General features: G+C 29.1%; 1 protein-coding gene and 2 non-coding genes across 3 annotated transcripts; 2 read left to right on the top strand and 1 right to left on the bottom strand.

Moving 5' to 3' along the window:
* Positions 1 to 2397: 2397 nt before the first annotated feature.
* LOC148197973 (uncharacterized) lies at positions 2398 to 5072 on the bottom strand. Its single transcript, XM_088091871.1, has 2 exons — positions 3458 to 5072; positions 2398 to 2659 (listed from the first exon to the last, which is right to left on the bottom strand). The coding sequence occupies exons 1-2, from the start codon at positions 4682 to 4684 to the stop codon at positions 2609 to 2611; spliced, it is 1278 nt and encodes a 425-aa protein (XP_087947997.1). The 5' UTR covers positions 4685 to 5072; the 3' UTR covers positions 2398 to 2608.
* Positions 5073 to 8911: 3839 nt separating this feature from the next.
* Positions 8912 to 9026, top strand: LOC124830473 (U5 spliceosomal RNA). The gene has a single exon (XR_007028187.1). It is a non-coding gene; the product is annotated as a U5 spliceosomal RNA (small nuclear RNA).
* Positions 9027 to 13438: 4412 nt separating this feature from the next.
* Positions 13439 to 13551, top strand: LOC124830474 (U5 spliceosomal RNA). Its single transcript, XR_007028188.1, has one exon. It is a non-coding gene; the product is annotated as a U5 spliceosomal RNA (small nuclear RNA).
* The last annotated feature ends 3412 nt before the right edge of the window (positions 13552 to 16963 follow it).

Here is a 16963-nt window from a genome sequence, read left to right as displayed (position 1 = left end):
CAAAAATGAAGAAACTGATCAATCCAAATTGAAGAGTTTGTCCTAAGGATCAATCTTACAATCTTGGTTCTTCAATCAGAAGAGTAGAGAAGAAAAATTCTAAGAAAAAAGTTAGAGAATCCTAGAAAAAGTGATTTCTAGTGAGATTGTGTGTTTTAAAATAATGAAACTCATTATATTAAAATATTTTCATATTAAAAGTCTCATTATATTTAAACATTTATCACTTCTAAAATGTCATTTTCTAGGTCTTTACATTATCCTCAACAAGAAAAAATTTTTGCCCTTGAAAATTCACTCATCAGGTAGAAAGAAAAGTATGCTCTCCTTATTTTCTCTTATAACAACCGTCTAAACTTGATCGAGTTAATGTCTTCAACACCTTAACTAACTGCAAACCATACCTTTGTGCTAAATGATAAAATGTTCAAAAGTGTAGATTGGCATAACCATTACTCTCAAATGTAACTCTCAACCTCAATTCTAAGGCGTGAATATTCCTTTAAGTTTGACAAACAATTTGTATCTGCTATACATAACTCATCTTCCGTACATTCTCTAATCCGTTAATTTGCAACCAACCCTTAACAATATTTTGTTTTACTTGAAATCATTAGCTTGAACAATACCTATCAGCTTTAAAGTACTTCACAGCTCTAAGATGATTTACATGTACAAGAAGAACATACACACTAAGAAAAGGGGCAAAAAACCAACTTACATGAATGGAGACACTGATCGGTCCAAATTGAAAAGCTTGTCGCAATGATCAATCTTACAGTCTCGGTTCTTCAATCAAATGAACGGAAAGAAAGGACTCTTAATTAGAAGTCAAAAAACTCTAGAAAAGTGATTTCTAAGAGATTGTTTGTTTAAAAATAATGAAACTCGTTCATAACAAAACTATTTATATTAAAACATGTTGATATTAAAATAATCGAGTCACATTATTTTTAAACCACTATCACTTCTAAAATGTCATTTTCTAGGATTTTACAATTTTAATATTGATTTCTTTAGATTATAGAAAATACAACTAAAATACCAATAATAATAATAATAATAATAATAATACAAATAACAATAATGAAAAGATTAAATAATAATATTTGAATATGAAATTATTTGTTTTAAAATATAAAATTGACATAATTAATTAGTGATGTGTAGTAAAATAATATTGTTATATGATTAAAATTTAGCATTAAACATTTGAGTTATATATTATATTAAGATGAACAAGTCGTTGTTAAAGTAAAATATAAGCATATATTGCAAAATTGATCTCGTACAAAATAAATATATGACAAAGTTGATGTTAAAACTTTTAAATAAAAGCACATGTAAATATAAATAGCTTAAAATAGAGTGAAATATTGAAAATGTATTGGTTATATAGAAAGAAAAATGAAGTTATATATTCTAAAGAAAATTAACATCTATAAATGCATAAAATGCAACATACTGTGAGATGTAAAACCTATTAAAAAAACTTAAAGTAACATCAATTTGAGGTTAAAATTTTTAAACAAAAATACATGCTGGTATTGATTTTGTCATTGACACGGTGGAAACTAATCATTGATGCGTTCATAGTTTTTTTTTTTTAGAATTAAGCATTTAAGTATGAATTTGTTTGTGTTAAATCATAAAATACATAATAATTAATTAGTAATGTGTAGTAAAATAATATTGTTAGATAATGAAAAATTAAAGTTTTGAATTATATATTATATTAAAGAAATAGAGATCATGGTTAAAGTAATAATATATATATATATATATATATATATATATATATATATATATATATTGTGAAATATTGATCTGTACAAAATAAAAACAACACAAATTTAATGTTAAAATTTGTAAATAGAAGTACATATAGATAGATAAACAACTTAAAAGACATAGATATATTAAGAAGTATTTGCATATGAAATCAAAGAAAAATGAATTCAAACTTAAAATATTATAATAAAAGTAATATATGCTCATATGAATAATTAACTTAAACAAAAATGAAAACATATTGTGAGATATATTCCCTATTAAAAAAAATTTAGACTAACATGAATTTGGAGTTATAATTTTAAAATTAAAATTAAAATTTATTCTAAGGAAACTTATTATTTGTTTAGTCTATTATCTTTTTAAGTCCAATTTTTAATCTTATGAAAAACAATTGAGAGTCTAACATTTTAAGCAATTTTAAAATAATAATGTGGTAAACTGAAACAAAAATGGTCACATTTAATAATATATATATATATATATATATATATATATATATATATATATATATATATATATATATATATATATATATATATATATATATATATATATATATATTACTAAGTATCAAAAGCATTTTACAGGTGAATCTGTTATCTCTTTTCTGATTATACTTGAAGCTCGATCTAGATTACTTCACAATTACAAGCCAACATTTTGAAAACAAGAATTCCACATTAGAAGCTCCTCTGCGAATCAGGTAAGTCTAGTTTCTTGCGATATCATTCTGCTCTTCTCAAATTTGAAAACCGATTTATTATGGTTTTCATATTATGTGGTCCAAACATGGTGTGCCTACCACTTGTCAATGCTAAAGGCAGCAATTTAGGAATTTCCTCCAACAAGAACAGCTGGATCTTCCCTGAAAGTATCAATGTATAACATTAGTTATTGTATTTTTACTTAGTGTCATCATAATGAAAAAGACCCCTTACTTAGCTTCTGTTTTTTACCTGTCGGATATTCCAAAAAGGCAGCATACTTAATTATTATGACTAATAATTCTATATGAGAATTCAAGAAAAATAATTCATGTTACCCTATATTTTATTCACACCTTTTATTTTATGCTTATCTCTCTGCACCAACTTCTAGAGAGAAAGAAACTTGTACACCCAATCCTCTTTCTCTTCTTAATTCTTTATATCATATTTTCAACACTAATTTTATTTCCTTTTATGATAATATTTAACACTCATCAATATTCCCATTAACAGATATGAAAGAACAAAATAGAAAAATCGTAGATCATAGAACATATAATAATAGGAGAGATAATTATTGTTTTGTATTTATTACTCCATATATTTGCAATTAGTTGACCATTACTTAATTATTTATAAAATTATTATCAGCAGATTCAAATATTAGTATTATATAGTATATTATTATAAAAAAATTGTGAATATATAATTTCTGCAGTTAATAAGGTTTATATACTGTTATCCTTCTTCCTATACCACTTTCTTTTCTTCTGCTTTATTTCATTTATTATTTATATCTATCTCTTTACCTATATATTCCACCTCTCTCACTGCTGAGGGAACTGTGGAATCATTTTTCTTTTTTGTCATTCAGATGAAAAAACAAGAATCGATTAAAGAGATTTTATTTTGGAGCGTGGAGGCTGAAGAAATAAAAGGTACTAATTGGAACTTACTGTCTCCGATATTGTTTTGTCTTGAACAGACCGTTTAGCGTGGCTTTCGTTAGCATTTTTCATCATAACTCTCCGGTCTGATTTCCCAACATCACTAGTTCGTCCTTCTTTGATCAAAACATCTGCGTTCGGCTTATTATTAACTGGAACGGATGGTTCTTCACGTTGTCCACAATTGTTTACATAGTTAGTAGCAGCTCGTGTTATCTGGTCACTGCCACCATCTTTTTGAACTTGACTTCTACCTGAATGGGTTGAATATGACTTTGCCAAATCTATTGAAAAATATGAGTCGCTGTTTTGGTAGCTAAACGGTGAATGATCAGAAAGTGGAGTCCATTTATCCCGAAGTGGTGTTCTTTCTTCTAATTTTGATAAAAGTTCATCAGGGTTTAGTTCTTTTCCCAGTAATTGAAGTTGAGCATTCTTCATCCTCTCACTCTCAGCTCTGTTAAGATTTTTCTTTGGACTACTGTACAATCTCTTGTTCCATCCAGCGGTTTTACTATCAAAATTTTCTCTGGGTCCCCCTCCAATCTGTTCCGCCACCAAACTCATGATCCCGTACTCATACCCTTTGAAACTATCACCTAAACTTGCACTGAATTTTGTGTGCTCCACTTGGTGACGGGTAAGTTGCCGTAACAGAGGGCTTGATCGAGAGAAAGACGGGCTTTGAAACAGACGGGGCTCTAGGTTTTCAAGGGCACAAGCTACATGTGTGTCGAATTCACACATGTTGCATCTATAGAGCCAGCGGTGGTTGTAATTACTGGGCTGGTTGCACAAGTCACAGAAGAACTCATAGGGTGGTGAAAACTCAAGCTTGATTTTGTGGGGGTGGCATGTGATTGCGAGGGAGAGAGGGAGTGCAAGACACAAGGCATGGAAGAAGATGGCGCATTGAGCACAGTGGTAGGAAAAGGCCGTGACACGGTGGCCACATGCGACACAGTTGAGAGTAGGTTTGGTGGAAGGTAGAGGAAGGAGGAGTAGATGGTGGGCTGGATGTGAAGGGTGGTTGGTGATTAAGGGCATGTTGTAGCAGACATGGTGAAGAGAAAAAGCACATGTTTTGCACTGGTAATAGTCGTCAGCAGAGTTAATTTTGATGTTGCATCCAAAGCAGCTTAGAATATTTGGTGCGGAGGGTAGGGTGGTGCATTGCAAAGGATGTGGATGGCTAAAGTGGAAAACATTGGGGTCCTCATCGTGTGCTGATCCCATGTTCTCTTTTTGTGAAAGTACATGAACGATTGAACATGTCCATCTTTGTGTCTCGTGTATATACTATATATTGCAGCATTCCTCGTGTAATGTTTTCTTTTTGGCTTTCTTTTGGTGGCATAATTGGAAGCTAGCTGTTACGGGTCTTCTGGTCTCTGGATGCTGTTTGGACTTATTGAAAATTCAAATGTGGGTGATTCTTGTTGGGAAATCCGTAATTTTTATGTTTTGGATTCTTGATCTGTGAAACCGAGATGAAAGGATTTGCACCAAGGGAGAAGTCACCAAAGAAAATGTTATGATTCCCCATTTTAGCCGGCCATTTTCTTTCCTTCACTCTCTCGCACACCATACATGTTTTTAGCCTTTTTATATTGTTCACTGCACTTTCTTTGTTCTCCTACGTAACATCGTATTTTAATAACTTTTTAACAATATCATGTGTCCTGATCTTATTGGTTAGATTGAATTTAATTTTAAAAGAATAATTAAAATAAAAAATCGTTAAATAAAGTTACTAATTTTTAAAAGAAAAATACCTTCTTAACATAATGTAATATTGGTCTTGAGCTGGACACTAACCTTTTTACGTGTTGGATTGATCTCAATAATAAAAGCAAATTTACTTTTTATTTATAAAAGCGTTGATAACATCCACGCTCAGTAACAAAAAAATTATATTTTATTTATAAAGGGCTAGTATCTAATCAACAAAAGAATATGATTTTTCTTATTTATATAGTTGTAGCATTGATCATGTCCACATTGAGCAATAAAAGAAATTTAATTTTTTTTTATAAAGGACTAGCGTCAACCAGACTCACACTGAGTAACAAAAAAATATTCAGTTTTTATTTATATATGTATAATGTTGTCCACACTCGTTAATAAATAAAATAATTAAATATGTTTTTAGTATTTAAACTTATACAAAAAATTAGAATATATTCATGTTCAAAATTTTAAAATATTTTGATTTTAAATTTTAAAAATAAATTAATATAACTAGGTTAACCTAGTGATATTAAATTTATTTTTAACAAATGATATAAATAGTTCAAATATCAGTTCAAAATATCGATTAATACAATTTTTTTTATACAATGGATTAAAACATTATATATATTTATTTGTAAAGTTTAAAATTTGAACGAATTTCAATTTTGCAAAATTTATAGATTAAAAATATATTTAATCTTACAGAAGGTAATTTTATTTATAAAGGGTTAACGTCGACCAAGCACACATTAGATAATAAAAGAAAATTAAATTTTTATTTACAACAAGAAGTCACAAAACATAAATAGTGTTTCTTACTGTACCCCGACATCGATTAGCGTGTATTGAATTGATGCAATGGGAGTGTGCAAATTTACTAAAGAATTTTTGTTGAAAATGAGCAGTGTCAAAAGAGAACCGCCCACACTTTGTTTTGTAATGTTTTATTTTGATTTAAATATGTTTTAATTCATAGAGGAAACTATTCTTTTGTCCTTTAATTAATTTTGTTATGCTTTTAGTATTTAGTAACATTCTCTTTATGTTATCATTATTTGCAAGATTAACCCCTTCACTTCATATTTCAAAATCTCGGCCATCTAAACTAAAATATAAGAATGGTAACATGAAAAAAAACAACAAATACAAAAAAAGAAAGTAAAGAAAACAGAAAATGTGGTGGAAACTGAGAGCAAATTGAAAAAAAAAACAACTAACAAAACGTGAGGAGATTAATCGTCATTTGACTTTAATGTTCACGGAAAATAAACTTCTAGAAATTTTTTGCTGGCATAACTTCATTAGGAAGCCGGTAAATATTAATGAAAATGATAACCTAATCGCAATAAAATAACTATCAATACTTTTATTGCAATTGGAATTTCATAGTAAAACATATAATTCTAAATAAGATATGTGAAATAATTTATTAAATATATAATTTCATAAGTATCTAATAGGACAAAAGAAATATGTATACAAATAAGCATAGTATATACTAAAATACCAGACAAAATATTAAATTTTATTACATAGAGAAAGCAAAAGTTTTTTCATACAAATGACTGTCACATTGCTTATTTACAAGTTAAATAGATTTAAAAAAAATCCAATGTCATAGTGATGATGTCAAATAATCATGCTTTCTTAACTTGAGGATGATGAATTCGGGAAGAGGAAATAGATGAATTTGAAGCAATTTGAAACTAAATTAATTGTTATTTATTTGAGTGGATTTGGAAGTATATGAAAGTGGATTTGGAAGTAAAGTTTGAGAATTAGTGTAGGATTTGATTGATGTTACACATAAATAAAATTTGTTTAATTGATAGAAATTAAATATTATCAAAATGCCCCTAGTTATTAATGTAATATAAAATGATAATTGTTAATCTTATATTTAATTCTAAAAATGTTTATAAAGATGAAAAAAATAAAAATTATCTTTTAAAATAAAATAAATATTATTTAAGTAAAATGAAATAATTATGTTTAAAAAATTGGTTATAAGTAAATAACAAGTTTTATATAATAAAATATAATTAAAATTGATATAATATAATTACATTTATTTAATACAATCATCTAATTATAATAAAATAAAAGTTCCACCTTCGTGAACTTACGTGGCAACATTTGTGAACTGTTAACGTCTTATCAAGCCATGGGTTGGTGTGAAATTATATGCATATATTCACTACACAGCTGAGGTTATATAATTAGGCACAGTGCAACACTATGTTCAAGAATAAGAAAATAAGGAATTGAAGAAAATTGAAATAGTTGAAGCACCACTGTAAGACTAGTATGACAATCCTGTTAGGTCAAAAAAGAGATTTTTTTTTCATTCCCTTCAAATCACGGCATATTAGAGTGGATGCGAAAAGCCAACATCCCGCAATTACTCGCTTTGGGTAGAGTGAAAGCGTTAATAATATTAGAAAACAAATAGAATTACCAATCAATGTCACATGTATAGGTACTAATCCAATAATAGTTTTATATATTTAGGATAATGCATAAGCTATGTCCATGAAAATATATATATATATATATATATATATATATATATATATATATATATTATGGATTATTACAAAGATAGAGAAAGAGATAAGCAGAAGCAAGAAAAGCTGGTTGAGTTTGTCTATGGTGAACTTTGATTTGGGTGAGAGATATGCATATCCATTGCCTCTTCACACCAATTCTTCGATACGGGTCACTCTCACCTAGGCTACAGTTGTCCTAATTTCTCTTTTTTCGTCATCGCTCTATCTTATCTTTATGTCATCATTCTTTAACCACACTTTATACTTCTTTCTCATACATCATTCTTGCTTTATGTTTTCGTATATGCTTTGGTTTGTTATTTATTTTCACTTTAATTATTGTGTTATGTTTGTGGAATGAGGGCTTGAATGAAGAAAATGCATAACTTCAAAAACAAACACTGAAACTGAGAACTGAGGTGAAGCAAACTAGGACTATTTATTATTATTTGGTACTTGAGTCCTCTTGCTGTCATCATATGTCAATTGTTGGAGTATGTTTTGGATTATTTGCTCTATTGAATAAACTTTTTATGCTTATTGTTGCGATTGGTGGAAATTCGACCTTTATGTTTGTTGTTTCCTCTTCCTTAAGACATGTTTTCATAGGGTTGCAATCGGTTGTTTTCTTTGGTGGAAAAATGTGTTTGTAAGGATCTTGCTATTATGAATGTGGCATTTGATGTTAGAAAATGTCTAAGGTGTGTAAAGTTTGGGGACCAATTTCCAATATGATGTTTACAGGCACCCTTTTATGCTCTGGTGGAAGAAGAAACTAAAGAGAACAGAGATTGTGAAACCAGTGGTGAAGGTTGCAATGTTCATACTTGAATGTGGCCAATGCAAATGTTACTTCGATGGAGAAGGGTGAAATCTATGTGTATTGCTCTCTTTCAAAGCAGAGCTTTAAGGCTGATTTTTTGTCTCTTCCTCGTTTGTTTCACAATGTTGGAGAAGTGATGCCAAAGATTTAAAGTGAGATGAAACATGAAGAATTCTTAGCAATGAAAAGGGGAAGAAAGTGACAAGTGGAGATCATAGATGATATACATAACAGCAACAGAACACCAAGAAAGGGAAGAGATAGTGTGCTTCTTATTAAATCCCACATTGCTTAATTTACAGACTAGGAAGAACTATTTGTTATAAAAAAAAATTCATTTCAGTTATTTGATACAAGGAGTTGTTTAATGACTACATTGCGAACTATTCTTTTGCCTTTTGCTAAAAAATAGCGCGTAGTTAATATGTGAAACAACATACCTTCACTTTTTTGTGAGAGTTTTCTAATTTTATTAGTAGGAAACTCTATAAATTAACTTAATATTTTTATATTCTTAACAAAGAGGAATGTAATGACTTATAAAATTTTATAGACCTTAATTATATATATATATATATATAATTTTGAAACAAAATTATCAAAAGTTGCATGATATAATTAATTTTTTTACATTGTAAATATTTACCAATCTTGTATATAACGAAAAATAAATACATGAAACTTGTAAAGTTTATTGATAATTTGATTGAACAAAGATTTCAAAATATGTAATTACAAATGTGTCCTCTTGGTAATAGTAATTTATGTGGTTTAATTGTTAGGGCAACTTGTCTTTTCTTAAAATAAAATGTCAATTTTGTCATTTAATATCTTGATGTGCATTAGTTAAGTTTATTGCATTTAAATACTAACTTTGACTTAACCTTTAACTTATTGGGCATGTTATGGTCAGAATTTTGTGATGTCAAGACATTTGTTTTCTAATGTGTAACCCATAAAAGTTTTCTGATGTGAAAATTTGGAATTATGGTTTAGGAAAAAAAGTTATCGAGTTCCAAGAGAAAGTAGTCAAGGGCCTTCTCCATCATCACGTTAGCGTCGGAGTGGAATTGGAGTTCCAAGACACAGTTGAACATGTGTGGGAGTCTCCAGAGCTTCTTACCGGTGATCCCCAACGGCGCATGTGCCTTTAATATGGGGTAGATCTTCATGATGTTGTTTTTGCGCACCAAGATTAATAATATGATGATGAAGAAGACAATGTGGTGGAAACTGAGCAAATTGAAAAAAAAAACAACTAACAAAACGTGAGGAGATTAATAGTCATTTGACTTTAATGTACACGGAAAATAAACTTCTAGAAATTTTTTGCTGTAGGCATAACTTCGCATTAGGAAGCCGGTAAATATTAATGAAAATGATAACCTAATCGCAATAAAATAACTATCAATATTTTTATTGCAATTGGAATTTCATAGTAAAACATATAATTCTAAATAAGATATGTGAAATAATTTATTAAATATATAATTTCATAAGTATCTAATAGGACAAAAGAAATATGTATACAAATAAGCATAGTATATACTAAAATACCAGACAAAATATTAAAATTTATTACATAGAGAAAGCAAAAGTTTTTTCATACAAATGACTGTCACATTGCTGACTTACAAGTTAAATAGATTTAAAAAAATCCAATGTCACAGTGATGATGTCAAATAATCATTTATGCTTTCTTAACTTCAGGAAGAGGAATTGGGGAAAAGTAACTGGATGGATTTCAAAGAATTTGAAAGAATTTGAAACTAAATTAATTGTTATTTATTTAAGTGGATTTGGAAGTAAAATTTACGAGAATTAATGTAGGATTTGATTGATGTTACAGATAAATAAAATTTGTTTAATTGATAGAAATTAAATATTATCAAAAAGCCCCTAGTTATTAATGTAATATAAAATGATAATTGTTAATGTTATATTTAATTCTAAAAAAGTTTATAAAAATGAAAAAAATAAAAATTATCTTTTAAAATAAAATAAATATTATTTAAGTAAAATGAAATAATCATGTTTAAAAAATTGGTTAGAAGTAAATAACAAGTTTTATATAATAAAATATAATTAAAATTGATATAATATAATTACATTTATTTGATACAATCATCTAATTATAATAAAATAAAAGTTCCACCTTCGTGAACTTATATGGTAACATTTGTGAACTGTTAACGTCTTATCAAGTCATGGGTTGGTGTGAAATTATATGCATATATTCACTACACAGCTGAGGTTATATAATTAGACACAGTGCAACACTATGTTGAAGAATATAAAAATAAGGAATTGAAGAAAATTGAAATAGTTGAAGCACCACTTCGAGACTAGTATGACAGTCAAAAAAGAGATTTTTTTTTTCATTCCCTCCAAATCGCGGCATATTAGAGTGGATGCGAAAAACCAACGTCCCGCAATTACTCGCTTTCAAATTAATGAAAGTAAACACGAATTTAATTCACAATCCGTCTGAACAAATTTTCGTGTAGAGTGAAACCGTTAATAATATTAGAAAACAAATAGAATTACCAATCAATTTCACATGTATAGGTACTAATCCAATTATAGTTTTATATATTTAGGATAATGCATAAGCTATGTCCATGATATATATATATATATATATATATATATATATATTATATATATATATATATATATTAACAGTGGGTATGGATTATTACAAAGATAGAGAAAGAGATAAGCAGAAGCAAGAAAAGCTGGTTGAGTTTGTCTATGGCGAAATTTGATTTGGGTGAGAGATATGCATATCCATTGCCTCTTCACACCAATTCTTCGATACGGGTTGCTCTCACCTAGGTTACAGGTGTCCTAATTTCTCTTTTTTCTGTCCTCGCTCCATCTTATCTTTCTGTCATCAGTCTTTAACCACACTTTATACTTCTTTCTCATACATCATTCTTGCTTTATGTTTTCGTATATGCTTTGGTCTGTTATTTATTTTCACTTTAATTATTGTGTTATGTTTGTGGAATGAGGGCTTGAATGAAGAAAATGGATAACTTCAAAAACGAACACTGAAACTGAGAACTGAGGTGAACAAACTAGGACTATTTATTATTATTTGGTACTTGAGTCCTCTTGCTGTTATCATATGTCAATTGTTGGAGTATGTTTTGGATTATTTGCTCTATTGAATAAACTTTTTATGCTTATTGTTGCGATTGGTGGAAATTCAACCTTTATGTTTGTTGTGTTTCCTCTTCCTTAAGACAGGTTTTTGTAGGCTTGCAATCGGTTGTTTTCTTTGGTGGAAAGATGTGTTTGTGAGGATCTTGCTATTATGAATGTGACATTTGATGTTAGAAAATGTCTATGGTGTATAAAGTTTGGGGACCAATTTCCAATATGATGTTTACAGGCACCCTTTTATGCTTTGGTGGAAGAAGAAACTAAAGAGAACAGAGATTGTGAAACCAGTGGTGAGGATTGCAATATTCAGACTTGAATGTGGCCAATGCAAATGTTACTTCGATGAAGAAGGGTGAAATCTATGTGTGTTGCTCTCTTTCAAAGCAGAGCTTTAAGGCTGATTTTTTCTCTCTTCCTCCTTTGTTTCACAATGTTGGAGAAGTGATGCCAAAGATTTAAAGTGAGATGAAACATGAAGAATTCTTAGCAATGAAAATGGGAAGAAAGTGACAAGTGGAGATTATAGATGATTGATAACTTTTTGGCAAGTATACCAAATCGTTCCAAGTAATACAGTGAATAAGTAAAAGTATCGTCTCCCAAGGGACTTGTGCAACACATGACAATTCTTCCTTTTATAACTTAATTAGACATCAAAATGCACAAAACAACACAAGAAACTATTTTTGGTATTTTATCAAACAGTTGGTATGCAAGGAATTTATATTTAAAAGAAACTTCGTTGGAATTGGGTTTCATGAATTATATGAATATAAAACTTTGTTCAATATTTCATTACTTCATTCAAACATTCACATCAAGGCATACTAGTCCTAATCCCTAAGCAACTAGTTCTAAATTAATATATTAAAATGATAATCCCTTAGTCAATTTAATATACAATTTGCATTAAGTCCGATGTTAAGAATGATCAAGTTATTGAGTCTATAGATCCCAAATCACTTAAGTGCTCTATCAACGTTCATGTTCAAAGTTACTTTCCAGTAATCAAAGACATTCAAATAACATTATATTTTCATACAATGATAATAAATTCAAGAAAGATTATATGAACAAACAACGATATATTGAGCAGGAAAATTACATCATAGTAAGTTCATTACATCCAATCCCAGCCGAAGAGAAATTTAACTATTCCTATTTATCTAAAACGTACACATTTGAAGCAATCCCTTGCAACAATGGTGTCTTGATGCCTTGAAGTAGTCTCCGGAAGTTCCTGAGATGTTTTCATTTCTTTCTTTTGTCCGGAACTTCTATCAGAATAATGTTTCTGTCTTTCTGTCACGTCTTTTAAAGCCACTTAATTTCATTAATTCGCTCAACGCACATGTACTGGTGCGCTATGTGAATTTCCTTCTTCTGGCAGTGCGAATTTTGGCTTTCGCTTTACGAAAATTAGCTGACAGAGTCTAAATAATACACCATTTCCTGTACAATATTTTACATAACAATCTACTACCTATTACAACTTTTCAATGAGGAACAACATGAATAATTACAAGATTGAGCTCATTTATAAGTATAAAAACAACTCTTTTTCACACTTATCAATGATATACATAATAGGAACAGAACACCAACGAAGGGAAGAGATAGTGTGCTTCTTATTAAATCCCACATTGCTTAATTTACAGACTAGGAAGAACTATTTGTTATAAAAAAAATTCATTTCAGTTATTTGATACATGGAGTTGTGTAATGAGTGCATTGCTAACTATTCTTTTTCCTTTTACTAAAGAATAGTGTGTAGTTAATATGTGAAACAACAAACCTTCACTTTTTGTGAGAGTTTTCCAATTTTATTAGTAGGAAACTCTGTAAATTAACTTAATATTTTTATATTCTTGACAAGGAGAAATGTAATGACTTATAACATTTTATAGACTATATATATATATATATATATATATATATATATATATATATATTTTGAAACAAAATTATCAAAAGTGCATGATATAATTAATTTTTTTACATTGTAAATATTTACCAATCTTGTATATAATGAAAAATAAATACATGAAACTTGTAAAGTTTATGGATAATTTGATTGAACAAAGATTTCAAAATATGTAAGTACAAATGTGTTCTCTTGGTAATAGTAATTTATGTGGTTTAATTGTTAGAGCAACTTGTCTTTTCTTAAAATAAAATGTCAATTTTTTCATTTAATATCTTGATGTGCATTAGTTAAGTTTATTGCATTTAAATACTAACTTTGACTTAACCTTTAACATATTGGGCATGTTATGGTCAGAATTTTGTGGTGTCAAGACATTTGTTTTCTAATGTGTAACCCATAAAAGTTTTCTGATGTGAAAATTTGCAATTATGGTTTAGGAAAAAAAATTATCGAGTTCCAAGAGAAAGTAGTCAAGGGCCTTCTCCATCATCATGTTAGCGTTGGAGTGGAATTAGAGCTCTAAGACACAATTGAACATGTGTGGGAGACTCCAGAGCTTCTTACCGGTGATCCCCAACAGCGGATGTGCCTTTGATATGGGGTTCCCCATCTACGTCGAACTGAATTGAGATGTTGCGTTTCTACAGAATAGGGTAGACCTTCATGATGTTATTTTTGCTACCATGGAACGCTGCAGAGGGTTACGCACCAAGATTAATACTATGATGATGAAGAAGACAATCTGAGACACCTTCTTTAATATCGCAATGTTTGTGTTCTTCTTCCTTCTTTCCCTTTCTTTTTTGGGCTAAGACGGTGAAACCCCTAACCCCAATTTCAAATTATGTCGGAACGATTACGTCTAGGTTTGATGAGATTTGGAGAAGTAGGCACTAGATTACATTGATGAAGATTACCAGGGTTTGGTTTAACTTGGACAGTGACTTTGACGCCCCTCAATCTTTTCTTGATGCACATGAAGTAAGGGAGTTCTTGGATTTTTCATTGGCACAACAAGGGGAGGTTTTGATTATCTTGAATGAAAAGGTATCCATGTGTACAATACCAGATTGATTGCATTTCAGTGTAAAATGTAGCTTTGCTCATTATTATTGTTATTAAGATATATTTTTTCTTTCGTGGAGAAAATGTGGAGAGAAGGAATTGATAAAATGTATAAGCGGAAGGGAAGAACAAATGCAGAGTAAATGCATGCAGACATGCAGAGATAAAGAAGAGGATGATTCGAAAAGGAAGAACCAATGCAGAGTAAGTGCATGGAGAGATAAAGAAGATGATGATTCAAATTTGATGTTATTGTGTTGCAAATGTGTTTTGCCACGTCACTACATAATTAACACTCTTTCTAGAATATTAAACTTGATTAATACACATTAAGGCAATTATGGACGAGTTGACACTTTTTTGAAAAAGAGAAAGAAAGTAAACACAAGTGGAAACTATTTAAGCAATTAAACCCAAATTTATTTTCTCTAAATTCAATCTAATAATTTTTTCTATAGCAAAGTCATTTTCATTTTCTCTCTATTAAATAATTGTAACTAAATATTGTTATCATTCTAAGTTTGTCAAAGATTTGAAGTTTCTAAATTTTAGTCATTAAATTTGTAATGTTTCACAATACACCAATGTGACTTTTTCTTTTCTTTTTTAAGATCTCTTAAAAATTGAAAACACATTTTAATATATTTGTTTCTTTCATATGATTGAATTTTTTTTATTTAAAAAGTTTAATAGTTGAGTTATTATTATACATGAATATCATGCTACCTTTTGAAACATGATTTAGGTTTATCAAAACTTTTCTCTTTCACATAGATTGACATACGTAAGCAGTAGCGTAGGAAAAACTCTACTCGTTGAAAGAGCAACAATTGATTGTTATTTAGATACACATAACACTCATGAGCTGAAAAAGAAAACATAACTATATGTAGATTTAGAATCTTTCTCATTTGCATGATTAGAATCTGTGAAAGGAAGCAAGTCTTCTTCGTAAAAGAATTCCAAAACCAATAATTTCCTTTAAGTAGCTTAATATTCTTTTGTAACTTGTAAATGCAATTAGAGTGGTTTTGATGAATACTAACTAGTTAAGGTAACATGAAACTTTATATGGGGCGTTATAGTTGTAAGATATTTCAAACCTCTAACCATTTGTTTAAAATAAGTGTCACTTATAATTGCATCATCAACATCTTTGTTAATTTTAAATTTAGGAACTATTAGATTTTTTACATGGTTGCTCTAAAACATTCCAAACTTCTTCAAGGACAATTAATTTTAGACATGAAAAATCCTTCTCGTTTTTGCAAAACTTCAATTTCAAGAAAAAAAGTCTCATCTTTCCTAATTAGTCATATCAAAAGCTTGCATAATAGACTTCTTAAACTCAATCATCGTGCCTTCATCATCACTAATATAAATCAAATCATGAACATAAATGATAATAATTAATATGTTATCTCAATTAATATTTATTTTTGTGAACAATGTTTTCTCGTTTGGACATTTTTTAAACTCTTCCTTCAAATATATGATTGAACAATGCTCTTGGGGCTTACTTTAGGTTGTAAAAAACTATATATAGTTTGCATACCTTGTGTTCTTTCCCATTCTTTACCTATTTTTTGGGTTGCTCATTTTACAATCTCACTTATTTCTCCTTGAAGGAAACGGAATTTGCATCCCACTCAAGAATGTATCATCTATGCATGTTGCAAAGATCCATGAATTGGTAAGGTTAATTATTTTTTATTGAGATTATTTTATTGTCCATAGACTTCCTCCATTTGTGGTGAATACAAATTTACACCCTTATTTAATCTCTAAATTTAGATTTTTATTTGAGTTTTGTGTTTTAAAATATTATTTTAATTAGGATTTATTTTAAAATGACTAATTTAGTTTAAGATATAAAAATATGTTAAAAATAATTTGTTAACTGCATAAATATGTTTTGTTTAACTATATTAGAAAGTATAAACAAAACTTGCCAAATCTTTCAAATCTCCAAAATCAACAAAAAAATCTTTGAATATTTCCTAAATATTAAGAGGTTATTTACAGAGAGAATCCAAATTTGCAACTAACTCTAACCATTTACAATATGGTCCAACTCTATAAAAGGAGACATGAGAGAGGCATTTGGAAGATCTCATATAATTCGTGTAGCTGTTTTCCTCCAACACCTTATTCTTTCTTTTATTTTCATATTATTTTCATCATGTTTTGTAACCCTCCATGAGCCTCTAAAATTGGTTTACTTGTAATTTCAAATAATGGATTCT

This window comes from Vigna umbellata, chromosome 5 (assembly GCF_029865625.1).
Source record: "Vigna umbellata cultivar VRB3 chromosome 5, Vumbellata_1.0, whole genome shotgun sequence".
Lineage (NCBI taxonomy): Eukaryota > Viridiplantae > Streptophyta > Magnoliopsida > Fabales > Fabaceae > Vigna > Vigna umbellata.
The sequence above is the reverse complement of the archived record's forward strand: the minus strand, read 5'-3'. Positions and strand labels throughout refer to the sequence as shown.